The 18,429-nt window shown below is 33.6% G+C and overlaps 1 protein-coding gene across 3 annotated transcripts in view; it reads left to right on the top strand.

Moving 5' to 3' along the window:
* The first annotated feature begins 2,947 nt into the window (after window positions 1–2,947).
* CARPB (Carbonic anhydrase-related protein B) overlaps window positions 2,948–18,429 on the top strand; it is a 60,399-nt gene continuing 44,917 nt past the window's right edge. The window contains exons 1-2 of one of the 3 annotated variants that reach the window (XM_065361586.1): window positions 2,948–3,218; window positions 12,709–12,813. In XM_065361586.1, coding sequence (XP_065217658.1) covers window positions 12,762–12,813 — 52 coding nt within the window. In that variant the 5' untranslated portion in view covers window positions 2,948–3,218; window positions 12,709–12,761. Of the gene's footprint in view, window positions 3,219–3,698; window positions 3,797–12,708; window positions 12,814–18,429 lie in introns of those variants that run through there. The other 2 variants (XM_065361587.1, XM_065361588.1) reach the window with 2 other exon arrangements.

Consider the following 18,429-nt stretch of genomic DNA (forward strand, 5'->3'; position numbering starts at 1 on the left):
TTTCAAAAACAGGCCAAAAATTTTAAAATGAACTTTTTAGCACCTAAAATTTGGGTCACCAGGGGAGGAGGGATTTCAAAACATGCTCTTTAGATCTAGCTGGGTTTCGTTCAAATCCGAGTGCACGAATTCAAAAAGGTTCCCTTGTAAAAACAAACTCGCTGCTCCCTTCTAAAAAAAAGTAGGTAACTTTCAAACCTATCTAAATGATTCACAAAAACCACTCGTCTGGAAAAAATGAAAAAAAAGTGAACTTGAAATGAGATAATGTAAACCAGTATATTATTATCCTTGCACCGAGAGATAGAAAATATTATAATTTCGTGGATAAGCTACCAAAAAAAAAAACGACTACGAGATGCTACGCTATACACGTCTCCATCCTACATACGAAAAATACACAATATAGGGATGAAATGCAAAAGGAGGGGAGAAGAGATAGAGGGCTTTTTTTGAAAACTCGCGACATATGAAAAATTAACACGCACGTAAAGATGTACATACTATAGGTTGGTTAGCAGATGAGGATAAATTTTACATACGCGTTGTAAAAGAAAAATATGCAACACAAGGGGCGATAAGTGCGGTGGCAAAAATTGAATAAATATTTAAAAGCGAACGTGAAATGAAATCGGACGTAAAATTATTCAAATCGCGAGGTAAATTTCGCGCCAGCGTCGCGCCCTGGCGCCGTGTATGTCTTAACCCAACTATGTACATGCAGTAGTGCAAAAAGGGTGGTAAAGTAATGGGCGAGGGGGCGTAGGATACCACATACACGTAAGAGAGTTTATATACGTGTATGATAGTGTTTTATGTATGTATATTGTGTATATTCCAGCCATATACCTACGTACGTATATAGAAGAAAAAGAATACGAGGAAAGGGTAGGAATACGATATCGTTTTATCTTTATATGCGAGTAAGTATGCGATGCGAAGTGTATCTGGTATGTGGCGTACTCCTGCTCCTTCCGCTTATCCTAGTGTACGTCTACATACCGTATTGTACTCGTAGGAGTATACGTTTTCATATTCAATAATTAACTCATCATCTTTTGACCTTGAATATCACTACTATGTTTTCCTACGCATACAATACGTGGCATATGAAAGTATAGCGCGAGTAATGGCACACCATACGTGCGTGTAGTTTACTCTTACTTTAGAAAACGAACACGATTGGTGACGAGGGTGTAATAGCGAACAAGTCTTACGTATACATTCTACGAGTTGGGCTTGTAAAAAATTTATTTTTAATGAAATCGTGGTTCCAAGCAGGAAAAAAATAAAAGAAATGATTTACTGGTAGATTTGAAATTTCTGGAGAAATTTGAAAACTTTCTGGAGGCTCTAAAAAGATCAAATTGAGATAGTTTTCGAGTCTGGTGATTATGTAGACATACCAGACGATATCTTGTCGAAAAAACTGCTTGTTATGTACCTTCTTTAAAAATTTGATTTTTTTTTTTTTTTTTTTTTTGAATTTACTGGGTCAAAAATTTAGTTTTGAACTAACCCTCCTGGAATTTTGTGGCAACGACCAAAAAATGGTGGAGATGTTCAATAAGCATCGACCAAAGTATGTAATACGAGGATCTGAAGTTCATTTTAAGCCCTTCCATTGTGATTCGAAATTTCTGGAGAAATTGAAAATCGCGCTGGAGGCTCCAGAATGGCTGGAAATGGCGAAATTCGCCCTCGGGGGGTTAATTCTGGACAAAATACAGCTATTTTCGCAAATTTCAAAAATTTCCTCGCACATGGGTAATTTTTGATTTTTGACCATTTTCTTTCTGCAAAAAATTGATCAAAAAACCACTCCTGAGATGTCACTTCCGAAATCGGTTCAAATGTACAAATACTCCTTAAACAGGTTGAGTATAACACACAACTTGAATTTTAGCTGCCCAACCTCATATTTACGCCTTCAGGAGCAAAAAATTAAAAATTCTGGAGAAACCGAAAATCACGCTGGAGGCTCCAGAATGGCTGGAAATGGTGAAATTTGGATTTGGGGAATTATTATCAGTTTAGGACTTATTTTGATCATTTTTACTGATCAAGTACATAGGTACTTTTTTTATAAAGCATAAAATCACCAAAAACATGGTCAATTTTAAATTACCAAACTTTTGCCAAGAATCGCGGTCCCGTTCAAATCGGAAGGTGACACCTCAAGAGCTCCCTTTGTGAGATTTATCCACGTCTGCTCAAAAATTCAGTTTTGAACTTGCACACCTGAAATTTCGCAGTAATTACCAAAAGCGCCCAAGAGGGTATTAAATAAGCATCAACCAAAGTTATGGGAGCTAAAGTTCATGTTTGATCCTTTCAGAGTGATTTAAAATTTCTGGAGAAAATTAAAAAATCGCCGGAAACTCCAGGAAAGGCCCAAAAATAGTAGATCTTGATGTGGGGAAGTTGAATTCGAGGAACTTTGGTTCACTTTGCTAAAAAAATTCATGTCCCATAAAAAAGGTTGAGAATCGCCTTTCAAACAATTTTTCAGCTTTAAAAATTTTTAAAAATTCGCCAAAAATCCAATAAGAATGAACTTGAGCTCCTAAAATTTCAATTATAACAATCCGCACATTTTTTCTCCAAAAAAAAAAAAAAAAAAAATTCAAAATTCCTCCAAAAAATTCCCATTTTACATCTCACACTATTTCACCTGTCTCCCTCTTCTCGCCCCATTCGTTCTTAGATCATTAACTAGAATATATCTCGAACCTACTACGCAGCTCTAATACAGTAGAACGAATAACAAAAGCATAGTAAAAATATACGAGAGAATTAATCTCAATAATCGCTAATTCGTATATATATACCTTTTAATGAACATCGAAAACGATTTGTAAAACGAGCATGCGTAACCCTATGATTTAAAATAATAACATCGCGTACACCGAAAGGAAAATATTAACTCTTCAGTTTGCCGGCAATTGCCAGAACGATACAACGTGGCTGTATCCGTTATCGCGTCGACTACTTGAACTTACGTAAAATTTGATGATTTTCAAACAATCATTACGTAAAATTATAAATTATCAATGTACTTAGCACGACGCGATCGGTGTTGATATTTTTTAAACTAGAATTTAAACGAGCAAAAATTTTAAATTCCAATAAAATTATCACAGTTGTATAAGCGAAATGTGAATTTTTGCAGAATAATTCGAAATACCTATGTACGTAATTATAACCCCCAAGAACAGGTAATTATTAAAAATAAAAATGAGAAAAAAAACATTGGTAAAATTTAAATTATTTATTATACGTATTAAAAATAATTTATCGATGAATTTATAGCATGGAAAATAATTTTTTTGTCATTTTGAGAAGAAAATAATCGAAAACGTGGTTCTAGAGAGATTTTATGGTGATTCTGAATTATGAATATTTTCTACAAGAGAAATAAAATTCGATTCCATATTTTACTCGTGTTCGGAAGAACAGTAAACTTTGTACAGTGTTTTTCGAATTTTGAATTCTGGATATTTTTTTTTCTTTGAAATGACTTTGCGATGAATTAACTTCATTGTTATAAACTTTAGGATATTTTTTCGATATTAAATATTAAATCATTTTAAGCACAAGAATTTCTACTGTTTGACGGACGCGTTACCGAATAATTTATTAGATGCATAAAAGCGCGCTCAGCTCATTAAAATTGTCATTCGATTCGTAATATTTTACTATTATTTTTCAAAAACGAAAAGAATCTCTCGTTGTTCAGTTCATTGCACTTTATTCGACAGATTTCGTCAAAGAGTTGAATAGATAATACGTTCAGGTAAAAAATTCAAATAATATTGCTTATTTCGGTGCTCTTTCATTTCCTACTTTTTATTTGTGGATTTTGAATCGACTGAAAAAATACTTCGCTAAAATGCTTGAATTTGAGAATTTTAAGTTTTTTTTTGTTTTTTATATTGTTTCACAAACATGAATAATTTTTCAAAAATTATTTTTGACTGGAAAATATATTTTTTTAATTTTTCTAATTTACCAAATTTATGAATTCATTTACCTACTCCCGGAAAAAGACAACAAATACAGTTCAGGTAGCCTAATAATTTTCAATTTCCTCCATTGTTAATACATACATGTAAAATTTCATTTTTATTTTAAAATGTACCTACATTCATTTTCATTTCCATCACATCATTATTTTGATGCAATATTTCATAAGAAATTTTTCAGGGTAATAATTCTACGTTTTCGTTTATTTTTGCACACACCTACTTATATTTTTTTTCAATTTTCAAAATAATTTTACTGTTTCTTCAATTTAGTTGAAAAAAAACTTCAAAATTGAATTTTTAGCAAATTATTTTTTCAATACAAATAATTTTACTTCACAAGATAAAAAATGTCAGGAGTAGGTACAAGAGCAGGGTGTCTACTAAATCCAAAAAACAAAATTTCGTACCTTTTTAGTACTTTTATCGTATTTTTGTCGTACACTATATTTTTAATAGTTATACTTTGTAGGTACATTGGAGGGAGGAGGTGTATCATGTTATTTCGGCTAAAAAAATCAAAATTTTAACGTTCTGAGCAGTCTGGTCTGGGTAGTCGGGAGCCGATACGAGCACGGAACGAATACATATAATTAGCCCATAGAGGTTTTTTGAGAGCGGGGGAGAGGGTTTGACTGAAAATTTGTCAACAGAACTAGGGAAAAACTGTCCATTTTGTTGATTGATATCATATTTAATAAGACTTACAAAAATGTTCATTTTCTGTTTTGAATAGTTGGGGGCCCAAAAGTGATTTTTCTTCAACTTTAAAAAAAGAAAAAAATTGGCCCGAGCGAAGCAAGGGCGAAAGTTTTTGAAAATTTGATTTCAAAAGACTTGAAAACTTATAGACTTTGAAAAAAAAAGAGAAAAGGCCTGAGCGAGACGAGGGCAAAAGCTTTTGAAAAAAATAAAAATTTTGAGGATACATTATGGTAATTTTGTCGGCTAAATAACATTTAAATCCTTTCAAAATTTCGTAGTACGTTTTTGACGTTTTTTCGTACTTTTTTGGGTAATTTTCCAATTTTGTACCTTTTTCGTAAATTCGTACTTTTTTCGGTCTGTAGACACCCTGAAGAGGGTACAAGTAATGCCTCTGATCAATTGAAAGCATCTATTTTCAGAGAATTTAAAACTTGGCTGAACCATGAAAAATTGTCAAAAATCTCCTCAATATTTTTTTACAGCTGAAAAAAATGAATTGATTTTCCAATCCAAAAACCGCATCATTGAACTTTTTTGAAATTCACAAGATAATGCATCTCAACTCAATGAGCCCAACCGATAAAAAATTAGAGAGTCGAAGTAGAAAAAAATCGTAACAGGATCCTACCACTTTCGTTCAATCAAAATTATAAAACTAATTTTTATTTCATAATTTTTGAAAATTCAATAAAAGCAAAAAGTTCTGGAGCCTCCACCATCAACCATCAAGTAAATTATTCTCAAAGTTTGAAAAATAAAACAACAAAAATTTTAATAGAATTTTTAGGCAAGCACAGCGCGATTTTTCTCGTTTCGATCGTAGCATTTTTTTATTAGTGGGAAACGTTCAAAGATAAATCAGTAAGATCTAAAATCCAAAAATCGAATTTCCAAGTTATTGAATGCACGAAATTTTATTTCTATGAAAATTTGGATTTTGAAAATTTTCCTCCTCTTCTCCTTAAGTACCTAATAGAAAAATATTCAATTAGTCATTGCAGTTTTATAAGAAGAAGAACGATCACTTTTGGAGATTTTCAAATTGGCAATATTTTTATTTTCTAGTAGGTATCAGACAGTAAATTTCTGTTCTAAATCTCAAAAAATTAATCAAATCATGCCTCTTCAAGCTCCTGTGAAATTATTTTCCAGTTTATGATGCTTGGGGAAAGAGCATTGGCGAAATCTATGAAAGGTTTACAGTTTTTGAGGCTCAACTCCTCATTCTTCCCTCAAAATTACTTCGTCGAACGCCTGAGCTTAGATTGGAATCTTCAACTTTGAAATTATAAAACCCTTGTGAGATTCTACAATAAAAATTTGCTATGTAAATTATAGAATTTTTGCCTACTCAGGAACTTGAAAATTCTACAAATAGATTTTGGAAAAAATCGTAGTTTAACAAATGATCGAGAAAATTAAAATTCAAAAAGTCATCAATGCTTAAACTTGGAAAACCTACAATATTTTTTTACATTTTTTCAACAAACTTTTTCTACAAATTGGACAAAAATTGATCAAACAAAATGTATCCTAACCTGCAAAAAAATTTTCAAACTGGGCAAAGCAAAATTGAGATAGAATCTTGAAAAACCAAAATTTTATGCACTGAAGTGTATTTTTCGATTTTTTGTGAATTTTTGAGAATCAAGTTTGGGCCAAAAATGCGAAAGAAAGAAAGTCAAAATGTCACGAAATTGATATAGAAAATAAAATTTGGCATGTGTACCCTGTTTTAAAATCTCCCAATTGATTGCTAACAGTTTCGAAGCGTTTTGAGCAGTTCTGAAGCCTCCAGCATACGTATTTTTTAAATTGAAATTACCACCAAATTTTACCCAATGAAGGGGAGAGGAAGAGTTTAATCAGGACCAACATTTTAAAAAATGATAACGAAATTGTGAGGAACCCTCTTCCGTAGACTAAATTGTTTCATTTTGTCTATTTTAATAAAACTCACAGCACTTTCTTTCCCTGACAAGTTCTCCATCAACCCCTATTGCACAAATACCTATACATTTTATCAGACTTTTAACGTGATTTTTTCCTCCATGTTTCCTGAAAACACGGCTATTCTCACAACGACAAAAAAAATCCAACCGTCGAATTACATATTTGCGTGTGCTAAAACAAAGCAATCCGGCTAATAAATTTTAATTACAATTCACGCTCAATGGACGACGAGCCGCTGTCTCAATCCCTTATCGAGAGCGTAAGCCGGATAATTTCATTCGGCAGCCAAGTTTTTCGGTTCGTTGTTAACTTTTTAATTTATTGATTTATTATAGTTTATGCGTATTTTTGCTCTCTCCTCACTCGAGATTATGTTGCAAACTTTCTTGCGTTTGTAGAACGTTCAACTGAACCTATATATAGGCGCGAATTAAGATATATTTTGTAAATTTCGCTACATCTTACTCGTAATTTTACCAATTAGCTCGAGCCTAACCGAGTACCCGCCAACTTCTCGTCGCGATCGCGATGTTTTGTCAAAAAATTTCATAATTTGTAGGACTTGGTTGCACGATAAATTTCATATGAACATCCTTCGGCTTGTTTTTGCTCGTAGGTATTCGTATGAGCGTATAAATTCACCTTATTGGGCCTGATCCGGCTTGACGAGTCGACAGGGAGGAGAAAAAGGGGTAAACCATCCGTTAATTTGAATTTTATTTCGAGATAATAATTTTCAACGCGAGTAATATTTGTCGGTTTTAATTTTCGTGACATTTCCTCTTCCATTTCATTAACGAGTAAACTTCCCCTTAGTTGAATGAAAAACACCACCCACACCTGCAATGCAAGTGCGGAAAACCGAGTCGAAATGATTTATCGGATTCATTATACTATAGGCGATAGTTACCTCGTGCCAATATATCTCGCAGCTGTCAAAACAAATATCACTTGTGGATTGATTTAAATCACGCGGACATAATATGGCTAGAATCTATCGTCGTATAGGTACTTTTCAAAGGTTGTATATAACCAGATTCCAAACATGGTATTTCCATTTCGTAGACGACTGCGACAAGACGAAGCAGGGTAACGAAATCTCATACCGAACCAACGAACTTGACACTATTTCGATAGGTACATTAGGCGATCGCTGAGACCACTCGAGTCGTGTTTTCCGTACACACAACACAACGACGAACGCTTCGCCGAAAATTTTCTCACACGATTTTTCAGCGTTTGCAAAGGAAAACGAATAAGAAAAAAATCCATTCTATTCGCCGATAGTCGGTTCGAACATTCCTATCCTCGCTTCTTTCTCTTTACGCGAATAAAATATCTATTCGTCGACGACGGGTGTTTTTCGTCGGCGAGTCCAAAAACGAATCGAGTATTTTCCAAAACGTGTGTATTTTCCCGCAGAATATGAGAAAAAAAATAGAAAAGAAAACGGAAACGCTGGCATTACTTCTTTTTCTTCGGCAAAGGCTGCTTTATGTAGAGGTATTAAATCGAACTACTATCTACAACGAAAACGTCATTTGTGCAGCCGTCCTCATAGCACACACTTGTTGAATGATTATTCGTCGTTTGCTGAGACAAACCAAAAAAAAAAAGGAAACGGTACCTTCGGCAATTTTTCTTCTCTTCTTATATGTATAGTTCTAGTGATATTACTGGACGAATATTTCATTGGGAAATTATGTCCCAATTTTTTAGAGGAGGATGGGGAGGGGGTTCGATCAAATCCTTTTTTCTCAACGTACGACATACCATGAGAGAAGTAAAAATATTTTTTTAAAAAAAGGATTGTTCAGACTGTTTTGGTAGGGGAAACGTCTTCACTTTTGAGCTGATACTAAATGGATTTGAACGAAACCAAACGAGATCGAAAGAACGCATCCAAAACTAAACAAAAATTTTGGACGCCACAGATTATATTTTTTGAAAAAATTTGTAAAATTTGGAAAGCTGTTCCTAATGGTGATTCTGAAATTTTGTCACATCTTTTTCTTCAAAAAAATTAATCGAGCATAATGCATGAATAAGTACTTCATTTAAACCCTTCCCTCCTCTCCCCTCCACCACTTCGAAAACAACCAGTTTCGGTCCATTCTGGAGCCCTCAGTGAGTATTAAATTTTTTCGAGAAACAAACTGCTCTGGAAGAGTAAAAACTGAAATCCCAATGGGTCAACACCTATATAACTTTGATTGAGGCTTATTAGACACTTTCTCGGTCGTTTCAAGGGGTTACTGGAAAATTCCAGGAGTGTCAATTCAAAAGTGAATTTTTGATCAACTTGTAAATTAAAATTTTAAACTCTGATGTGCCTATTGAAGTCTCCGTACAATTTGAAATTCCCGGAGAAAATCAAAATTATGCTAGAGGCTCCAAAATGACCGAAAAGCGAATGTTTTTGAGTTGAGTGGTCGTGTAGATGTAGACATACTTCACAATTTTATCTTAACAAGAAAAACGCTCGTTTTCAAAAATTTTCTCTGAAATTCGTAAAATAAGTCGAAACTTACTCTTGAACTGACACTCCTGGAATTTCGGGGTAACCACCAAAAATGGCCAAAAAGGTGTCCAATAAACACCATCCAAAGTTTTGAGGGCTCATATTCGGTTTTGCACTTTCCAGAATAATTTGAAATTTTTGGAGAAATTAAAAATTTTCTAGAAGTTTCAGCATAACCTAACATCAATAATCATCGAGGTGGGAGATGAAGGATGGTATAAATTAATCATTCATAGTGCTTTATTTTGTTTGAAAAAGCAAATATTATTATTTCATGGAAAAGTTTAAAAATCTAAATAAAAACAGCTTTTTTGAATTTAAAAAAAAAACAAAAAAATCCAAAAATGAATCTTAGCACCAAAATTTGCTATCAAAGATAGTGTAGAATAATTTTTTAAGGTAACGTACGAGAAAGAGGACAGGAGGAGGAGGAGGACGTAAAAATTCAAGTTTTTTTTTAAAGGTGAAAGGTGTCTATTTTGAAACTGTTTTACAAGTAGTGCGATGGTAAAAATTGTTTGAAATAATTTTTTCCATTCCACTGGAAGATGTCTGATTGTCTGATATTGAGCTTAATCTAAAAAGCAACCGATTTGGCCATTTATTGTTCAATATTTAGGTTATTTCTCTCAAATTTTGTCAAATATATTTCAAAATTTTACAATTCTGTTCTTTCCTCCTATAATTTCCATGATCAACTCAACATCTGAGCTTAACAGATGAACTCGGACTATCTTACCAAGCTACAGATGAATTCAAAACAATTTTCAAATAGCTAGTCCATTCTTACAAAAGCAGGTAGATGGTAGATATATATTTTCTTCTTTTTAAAAGTCACATTTTGAAAATTTTCCTGATAACTTGAATATCTTAATTGAGATTTGCGATTATTTCTGGAAGACTTGGCATTGGCAACTTTTGAGATTTAGGTTGAAATAATATGAAAACTGAGTCAACAAAACACCCAAATACTTATCATTTCCAACTTCAAATCAAGCTAATTTTTTTAAAATTAAATTTACAAATTAGTTTCCCATTTTTCTTCATAGATGAAAAAATATTGCATTAGTAAGAAAAGGATCCGACTCCAAAAAATGATCTAATGACAGCGATACAATTACCTAACCTAAAAACTATACATAGAAAATGTTCCTAAGAAATTCTTAAAAGTATGTATTGGGCTAATAACGTTTAAAAATGAAACTCAAGATGAGACAATCGTCCCCTTGATACAAGAATTAATCTGGATTTCTAAAAAGAGCTTATTTTGAATTTTTGTTACGTAACCAGAATTTCATCATAAATGTGCCGAATTCATTTTTCAATTTCGAGTGAATTTGGGAAAATTGATTTTTTTTATGTAGTAAGTTTAGAATGATTTTTTCCACCAAAAAATTGAAATAAAGTATTTCTTCAGAAAAATCGATAAAAATATGTATTATGTTTACTATTCCTAGGTAATAAGTATACCAACTTTCAAAACTAATTTCAAGATTTCCCAAATCCCAACTAGTTTGGAGAGATTTTGATTTATCAACACAGACAGCTCAAAGTTTGGGTTTTTCTGATATTCTGGATTGAAATTCAATTGAACCCAAACATTCATTATTCCAGCGATTTCATTCATTTAAAAAGTAATTCTTTGGCTAAGTTTGAAATTATTGAAAAAAAATCGGTCAAAAAGCACATTTTAAAGTAATTAGTTTGAGCTTCCTCGATTACCGGGAACAACAGCTTTTCCACTCGGGTCCCTCAAAAATAAGTGGAAATAAAATTTTTAGCAATTCGTATAAATTTTCAAGATTTGAGGAGGATTTTGGAAACGAATGGGGAAAGTCAAAATAAAGTCACCAATCTTGAAAAAGTGCTAATTTTCAACAAAAAAAAAAAAATACGAAAATTGAAATTAGGTAGCCTGAAATTTTAATCGAGATGGTTTTGAAAAATGCCCTTTCCAAAAATTCAAGTTTCATTTAAATCAAATTCGAATTCGTTAAAATATATTCCCAGTAAGCTTGAAGAATTTAAGGCCTCCAGTCCCTCCATCTTACCAAAATTACAATTCTACGACACTATTGAAAAAATCTGATTCAACAGCACATCGCTTTAAATGACCAATAACCATCATTACTTTTAAATTAGGCACCCAAACTACGACACACATTCCTAATTCACTACCCCTTCGGCCAATAGATCATATTTCTATAAACCAATAAAGTTCACATAATCAGAAACCTGCAGTCATTTTCTAAATCATTTACTGTAAAATGTCAATCGGTAACATTATCATACATCACGGTAATACATTTTCATAGGCAATAGTTTTTCCAATATAAACACCGCAAAATATGAGCATATTACTCGCATTAGTCGAGAAAAGGCCAATAGGCAATAATGAACTAAAATAATGCACTCTTTTTTTCCCTACCCATAATAAACATATCCGTTACAGTTTAAAAATACATTCAGGAAAGAAGTAAAATTGGTAAAACACCGCATGCCTCATCAATCACCCTATAAATCTTACACACGACGTGACAAACCATGCAGACCAACTCTTTATTTCCTTCACCAGCTTTTACTCGTTCTTTACGCCTATCTTGTATGTACAAGATAATCTGCATACACTAGGCTATACGTTCAAAGTGGGAAAAAATCCTTCGTATAAGAATTCAAAAGCTCGTCGTGTCGACACACATTCGATTAAAACAGCTTTTAAAATCGATTATAAAGCCGAAAAGGTCCATTTCCACTTTTATATAGTACGTAGTATACGTACTTTGACGACGAGGAGGAAATCGCAATCACCCTCGCGTGCGTAACAGCGTCCTCATTACATTAAGCTAATTGATGTCGTCGTCATGTCCATGTCCTATACAAACGCACCGAAAGCAAAAGCCAACTATCAGCTCGTACTTCATATGCTACCCAATTATCCATTTATACGTATTTTTCTTCGTATCGCAGTTCGTACTCGTATAGATTCTTTCACATTCGATTTACCTTGAAAATATATACGTAATCAGTGTAATCACCTCAGATTTGCATCAGCATCCCGGCCTCGAATTTGAAAAATAATACCGCAAGTCTCGCAGTCGTATACATGATGACAATACATCACACCATTCAGTTCAGATAGAGCTTCAGGGCAAGGTATATACGAGTAGAACAGAAACAGGGACAATTAATTATCGCGAAAACGCGTTACATCGTTTGGAAACGTATTGTTCGTCGTTTGCACGTTTTCGAAGAGATGCCCCCTTCGTGATGGGGGTTCTTTCATCGATACGTGTAAATTTACGTGGTCATGTAATGCAAATACATATACGAGAGTACGTATAATTCATCGTAGTACGTATATCAGCAATGGTCTCTGAAAGTTCAATTGTTCCAAAAATGGGTACCTACTACTTACGCTACCTATGACAATCTTTCGTAGTTTAACCTATTTTTAATGATTCGGTGACTCGAGTTCATTTTTTGTATTTTTCTGATTTTCAGATTGATGTGTTGATTCGCATCCAAACGTTCGCGCGACTTGAAATTACGACCGAATGAAAACCATCAACGGAGTGTACACCTTTGCTGTCATACTATTACCAGTTGGTAAGTAATTTGTGCCTATGATTATTCAACTTTGAAACGATCAAAAGCAAATTGAAAGAGCATCCAAAAATACACCTTTAAGGTAAAACTTGAAAACTGAATTTCGAGCTTAAATTTGGGGAAGACTTTAAGAATCCAAATTTGAGTTATTTCTCATCACAAAAAATCAAAATTTGATTAAATTGAGGCCAAAAGCTGAAATGTCGTTCGTGTCTTATTTTGAATCCCTCAAATCGATTGATAGCGAAATTCCAAACTGTTCTTCTCGGAATTTCACCTTCCTTTCAGAGCTAATTCTCGAATTTTTCAATGGGGGGGGGGGGGAGAATCATTAAAATATAGATTTGAAACAGCAAAAAGTACATATCTTGAAAATTCATGCATGAATAAATTAAACGAAGGAACCACGAAGATAATTTGTATTTGTACAAATTGTTGTTCAAACTTATTTGGACCATGAAGTTTTTTCAAAACTGGATACCCACAAATTCGCTGATGGCTCCAGAACGATTAAAAATCAATATCAATTGATTCGAGAAATTCAAAATAAACCATAAACAAAAGTTCAGGTTTATGACGCGTTCGTAAAATGTCTGTTCAATTTTTATAGACGAAAAATTTTTGATTTGAAGCTAAAAAAAAAATGGCTTTTGAAAATTTGGGCCTAAAATGGTCAAAATGGTCATAAAGGTGGACAAGGTGGTTAATCCTAGTCTTTAGGTGCCAAATTTTGTTCAAGCTTTTTTATGTCAATTTCCTTCAATTTTTCCAAAACTGGAAAACTGAAAAATCCAATAGATTTTACAAGCTCTAGAACGATAAGAAGTCACAATAGATCGATTTGAGATGTTAAAACAAGGATATTTCCCTTTCAACTTTTTATTATATCGTATACCTACATATATATGTAATTTGATCGAATTTTTATTTTTTTACAATGAGAAACACAGTAAAATTTATAAAAACTTGCCAAAAATCGAAAAACGAAATTTCACACTTCAAAATAATTGATCCAAAGATTTTTTTTGAATGCTCTTTGATTTTTTCTTCACTTTTATCTGGTTCTAAATTAAAATTGCTGATTGATGAAACCTTTTAACACCGATTTTATGGATAATGAGATAAGGAGGTTTCCGATTCCAATTTTAAGCATCTTTTTATCTCTTCTTCACCTCCCATACAACATTTTTTGTAAATTTCAATTTCTGTATGATTTTTCAAAAAACCTATTTTGAATTCAAAAATAAAAATGAATCATTTTGTTATCGTTTTTTCTTTTTCAAAGCTTCGTGTTCTGCATGTGTAGCTCAATATTAACGATTTATGGTAGAAGATGAAATTTTAAAAATTCGCTTGAAAAGTACCGAATTGGTCATCACCAATCAATTTCACTATTGGGATCAGTAGGAGTAGGAGAGGGGAGGGGGTAAAACGCAAAGTTATGATTTCTATCAAGTTTCTAAGCCTTAATTTTATCGATTAAATTAAATACCTTTAACAAAAGATTAGGTATTTTTCTGAGAGTCAAATATTAAAGAAAAATTACTCACTTAATTTTTTAATTCAAATGGCAAAAATTTGTACTCACCTGAAACAAAGAACAAAATCAAACACTAATTAGAAAAGAGCTCCACATAATCATCACAGCATTTATTTTCATCGTAATAACCAATAAATTTTCATTTTTTGGCAGTCGCCCGAGAATTTTCAGCAAATGCTTCAATTTTTCAGTTTTTAAAAAATTTCTTTAAAATCCAAAAGAAATTTATGCCTCCTGGAGCATTAAATGAAGTGTTCTGGGCGTGCCTTTATCAGTTTCAAACTCAAATTCTCAAGATCCAACTCTGCCAACTCAAATTCATATTTTTTCCAGTGATAGGTAATGTTTGAGAAAAAATGACGAATTCATCTTTCACGAACGTCAACACGAAAAAGCTAGAACTTAATGCAACTGTATTCCTGATCATCCAAATAATTTTATGGCAGTTTCTAGCCGTTCTGAGGCCTCCAACAAATTTTTGAATACTTCATTTTTTTTTAATTTGAAAAAAAGTCCAAATAAAATTTGGAATGCTTGAGTTGACCACTCCTGTAACTGATCAATTTGAGCAGGTACATATAATTTTTTCAAAATCTGTTTTGCAGGTTAAAATCCATACTCCTAGAAATTTTCTGAAGGCTCTAGAACAGTTCAAAACTACCATCATTAGGTTATATAGTGGTCGAGAATAGGATCAAAATTGAATATTTCAGCTTCTTATTTCAATTCGATTAAATTTTGATTTTTTTCAAAGAAAATAAACCCCACTTCGATTTGCAAAAATCTGTCAAAAATTTGAAAACTCAGCATTTAATTTTACCTGATGATGTATACCTTTGGTTGCTTTTTCTTTTTACCCATACCAGAAAATATATTTTGTCAGCAAAGTTGTAGCTTCTAATCGTGATGATGAGGGGGGGGGGGGGATTTCTAAAAAATCAGTTTTGTTTGATTTCACGTCTCCCCTTAGTTGCCATAAAAATTATTTCGGTTCATTTTGAAGGAGTTGAGAGTGAACGATTTTTATTCAAATTTTTCATGGAATACTTCCCATAGGAAGTAAAATTTCTCATTGAACTTGATCAAAATCCAAACCGTTTTCTTCATTTCATCTATCCTATTTGACATCCAATCCACTAACCAGACACTCCTATACCTCAAAGAATCACTGGAATTCACTGATCAAGGTACTACATACATACGCTGTCCAACACGTTAGCTTTCAATTTAATCAAGGAGTAGAGCTTGTTTTGGAATTCTAGCTACGTTTAATTAATTAACAAAGCGCGTGCTGCTGTCGTCGAGTGATAAAAAAAGCCGCTGCTCACGCAATCCCCTTAATACCTGTGTTTTATCGCATTACTGGGTATGCTCGAATATCCTACCTTTTGTATTGTATTGGAATGGAATGGGGCAAGTAGAACGAGGATATTTGATGGGTACTTGCTCGAGTTATTTTTTTGCACGCAGTCTCTCTGTGTAGTTGTCGAAGTGACCGCCGCCGTATCGTTAATACACAATAAAAGTTGACAGGGGGCGCCTCAAAAAGAAGTTTTTGCCCACAGAACAGAATAGGGAAGTGGTTGAAGGTTGTAATAAAAGTATATATAGCTGTAGTGTACACTACTATACGACTATAGGCTACATAAGTCGTGCGAGTCAATTTATAAGTTGGATTTGGCGTGTATTTGTAAGGTTTTCGTCGAGGCGAAACCGGAGACTTGGTGCAAGAAGAGCAGGCAAAACGAGACAACAGAGGGGTACTAGAGTAGAAGACAAGTAGTAGTCGTAGTTCTAGTATAGGCTATACGATGTAAAGATTAAAGATTGAATCGAACTTCGGAAACATATTTTTCCTCTTTTCTACGCGGCCCGCAACCAGAGTATTTTTCTCGACGCTTTTATTCTTGGTCGCCTCGCGACACCAACAATGCTGAAAAGCGAACGTGTAAGTAAATTTGAAAAAGTATTCTATTTCCAAAGTTAAATAATCGAACGACGAAGGTTTTTCTTTCTAGCGTAGTTTGCAGTCTCTCTTCTACTCGTACTACTATTCGGTTCACTTTTTTCTTTTCTTTTTTTTTCTTCTTCTACTTCTTACAAAATTCTTAAGTTATTCGTCGACTGCGTGGCAATTCGGTCGATAGTTTTGCCGGCCTCTGTACACCTATAATACGCGAGACGATGTTGCCAACCCCCCGCCTCACCAATCCATTGCCTTCCGTAAGAAATGGTAATGATGCACTTTACATTCGGGACCCGTAAATTTCGCCAACTTATACACGTTTTTCTTTTCATTTCGAAGAAAATGCAGCCTCGATGCCCTCGCCCAGACTCAAACATTCCGGTTATTAAAAAAAATTAAAATAATGATCTTAAATCCGAAAGAAATCCAAAGTGAATTATTTAACGGGTGTATAAACCCTTTTGACCAGCCGACCCTTCCAACCCCGAAAGAAACGAAGACTATCGTAAATAATGTCCACGTGATTTTTAACGCTTTATTTGCTCGTCGCCGAGCAGCGCGATACAATTATTAGCTCCGTTTTATAAAAGGGTTCCCTTTTTCGAAACGTTTATACGTTGAGGTGAGAGGATGTAAGGGTGGCGAAGAAGGGGTTAACGACGGTCGGTATTAAGAAAAGAGTACATACGAATTTTGTAGTATATTAACGCGATTAATGACGCTATTAAGAGAACGTTTAACGCGTACATACTAATACGAATGCAGGTGTTTGTTTTTCACATTGATCACGACCGCACATTTTGGAGCTTTAAGCTGCGAGCTTTGAAACTTTGTCAAGATTTAACTTGAACATGTAGGTACACGGCGCGGAGTGATTCTTATAATTCCTCTATGCTTCGTGTGGTTACAAGCTGTAACACTAACACTCATACTGCAGAAAGAACAATTAAAATTTGGTGTTTTTCCACCTACTAGAGCTCAAAAGAATGTCGAAGAAATGAAATCTGAGAATTTTGTCAACGATTTATATTATTAATGATGACTTGATGAGGTAAATTTCTTTCCTTGGCAAAATAATGATTAGGTAAATAGTCGTTCATGAAAATTTTTGGACATTTTTTCAAACAAATCTTTTCTTCAGATCTTTGTTTTTTAATCGGAGGAAAGGTCTTCAAAAATGCATCAAACTGATTTTCTCACCACTTCCTCTTGAAAAAGGAAATTTGGTTCGAAATTTTTTTTCGCAGCGTATCGTGAAAGACTCATCATACTCCATCAATATAAATTTCGGTTAAAATATATTTTTCGATTTTTGGTGAATTTTTTAAAATCAAATTTGGGCCAAAAATAAGAAAAAAAATCAAAATTTTGCCGAATTAACCTAGAAAGCTGAAATTTGGGATATAGGCTACGCTATTTTCGACTTGCCAAATCGATTGGAAACGATTTCAAACCATTTTGAGCAATTCTGGAGCCTCCAGCACATTTTTGAAACTTGAAAATTCCACAAAATTCCATCAAATGAAGTTAGGAAGCGGAAATTGACACTGCAATTTAATTCATACACGCTATTAAGTCGACTGCTGGTGGGTTTGAGTCATTTTGTGGCCACCAACGACTTTTTGAAAATTCTTGGTGCCTCCAGTAGATTTTTGAAACTTGAAAATGGAGTTGAAAAGCTGAAAGTCATTCTGTAAACTAATTTTAATACGCTATGAAGTCGACTGCAAGTAGATTTCAAGTTGTTTTGTAGACATCAGCGAGTTTTTGGAAGTTACTAGAGCCTCCAGTAAATTTTTGAAACTTGCAATTTCTACAAAATTTTATAAAATGGAGCTGGAAAGCCGAAAGTTGATTCGGATAGATTTTGTGACATTTTTTAAAAACAGAAGTTTCTAAAAATCTGCTGGAGGCTCCAAAACAGATTGAAACTACCTGCGATCCACCTCAGAATAATGTCAAAAATAGGGTGTCTCTATTTGGTAAAATTTTATGGAAATTTCGAGCATCGAAATATCTGCTGGAAGCTCCAGTAATTTCTACAAAGTCACTGGAGGCTCCAAGACGACTTGAAATCTACTTGCAGTCAACTCCCTAGCGTGTTGAAATT

Source organism: Planococcus citri, chromosome 4, assembly GCF_950023065.1.
Source record: "Planococcus citri chromosome 4, ihPlaCitr1.1, whole genome shotgun sequence".
Taxonomy (NCBI): Eukaryota; Metazoa; Arthropoda; class Insecta; order Hemiptera; family Pseudococcidae; genus Planococcus; species Planococcus citri.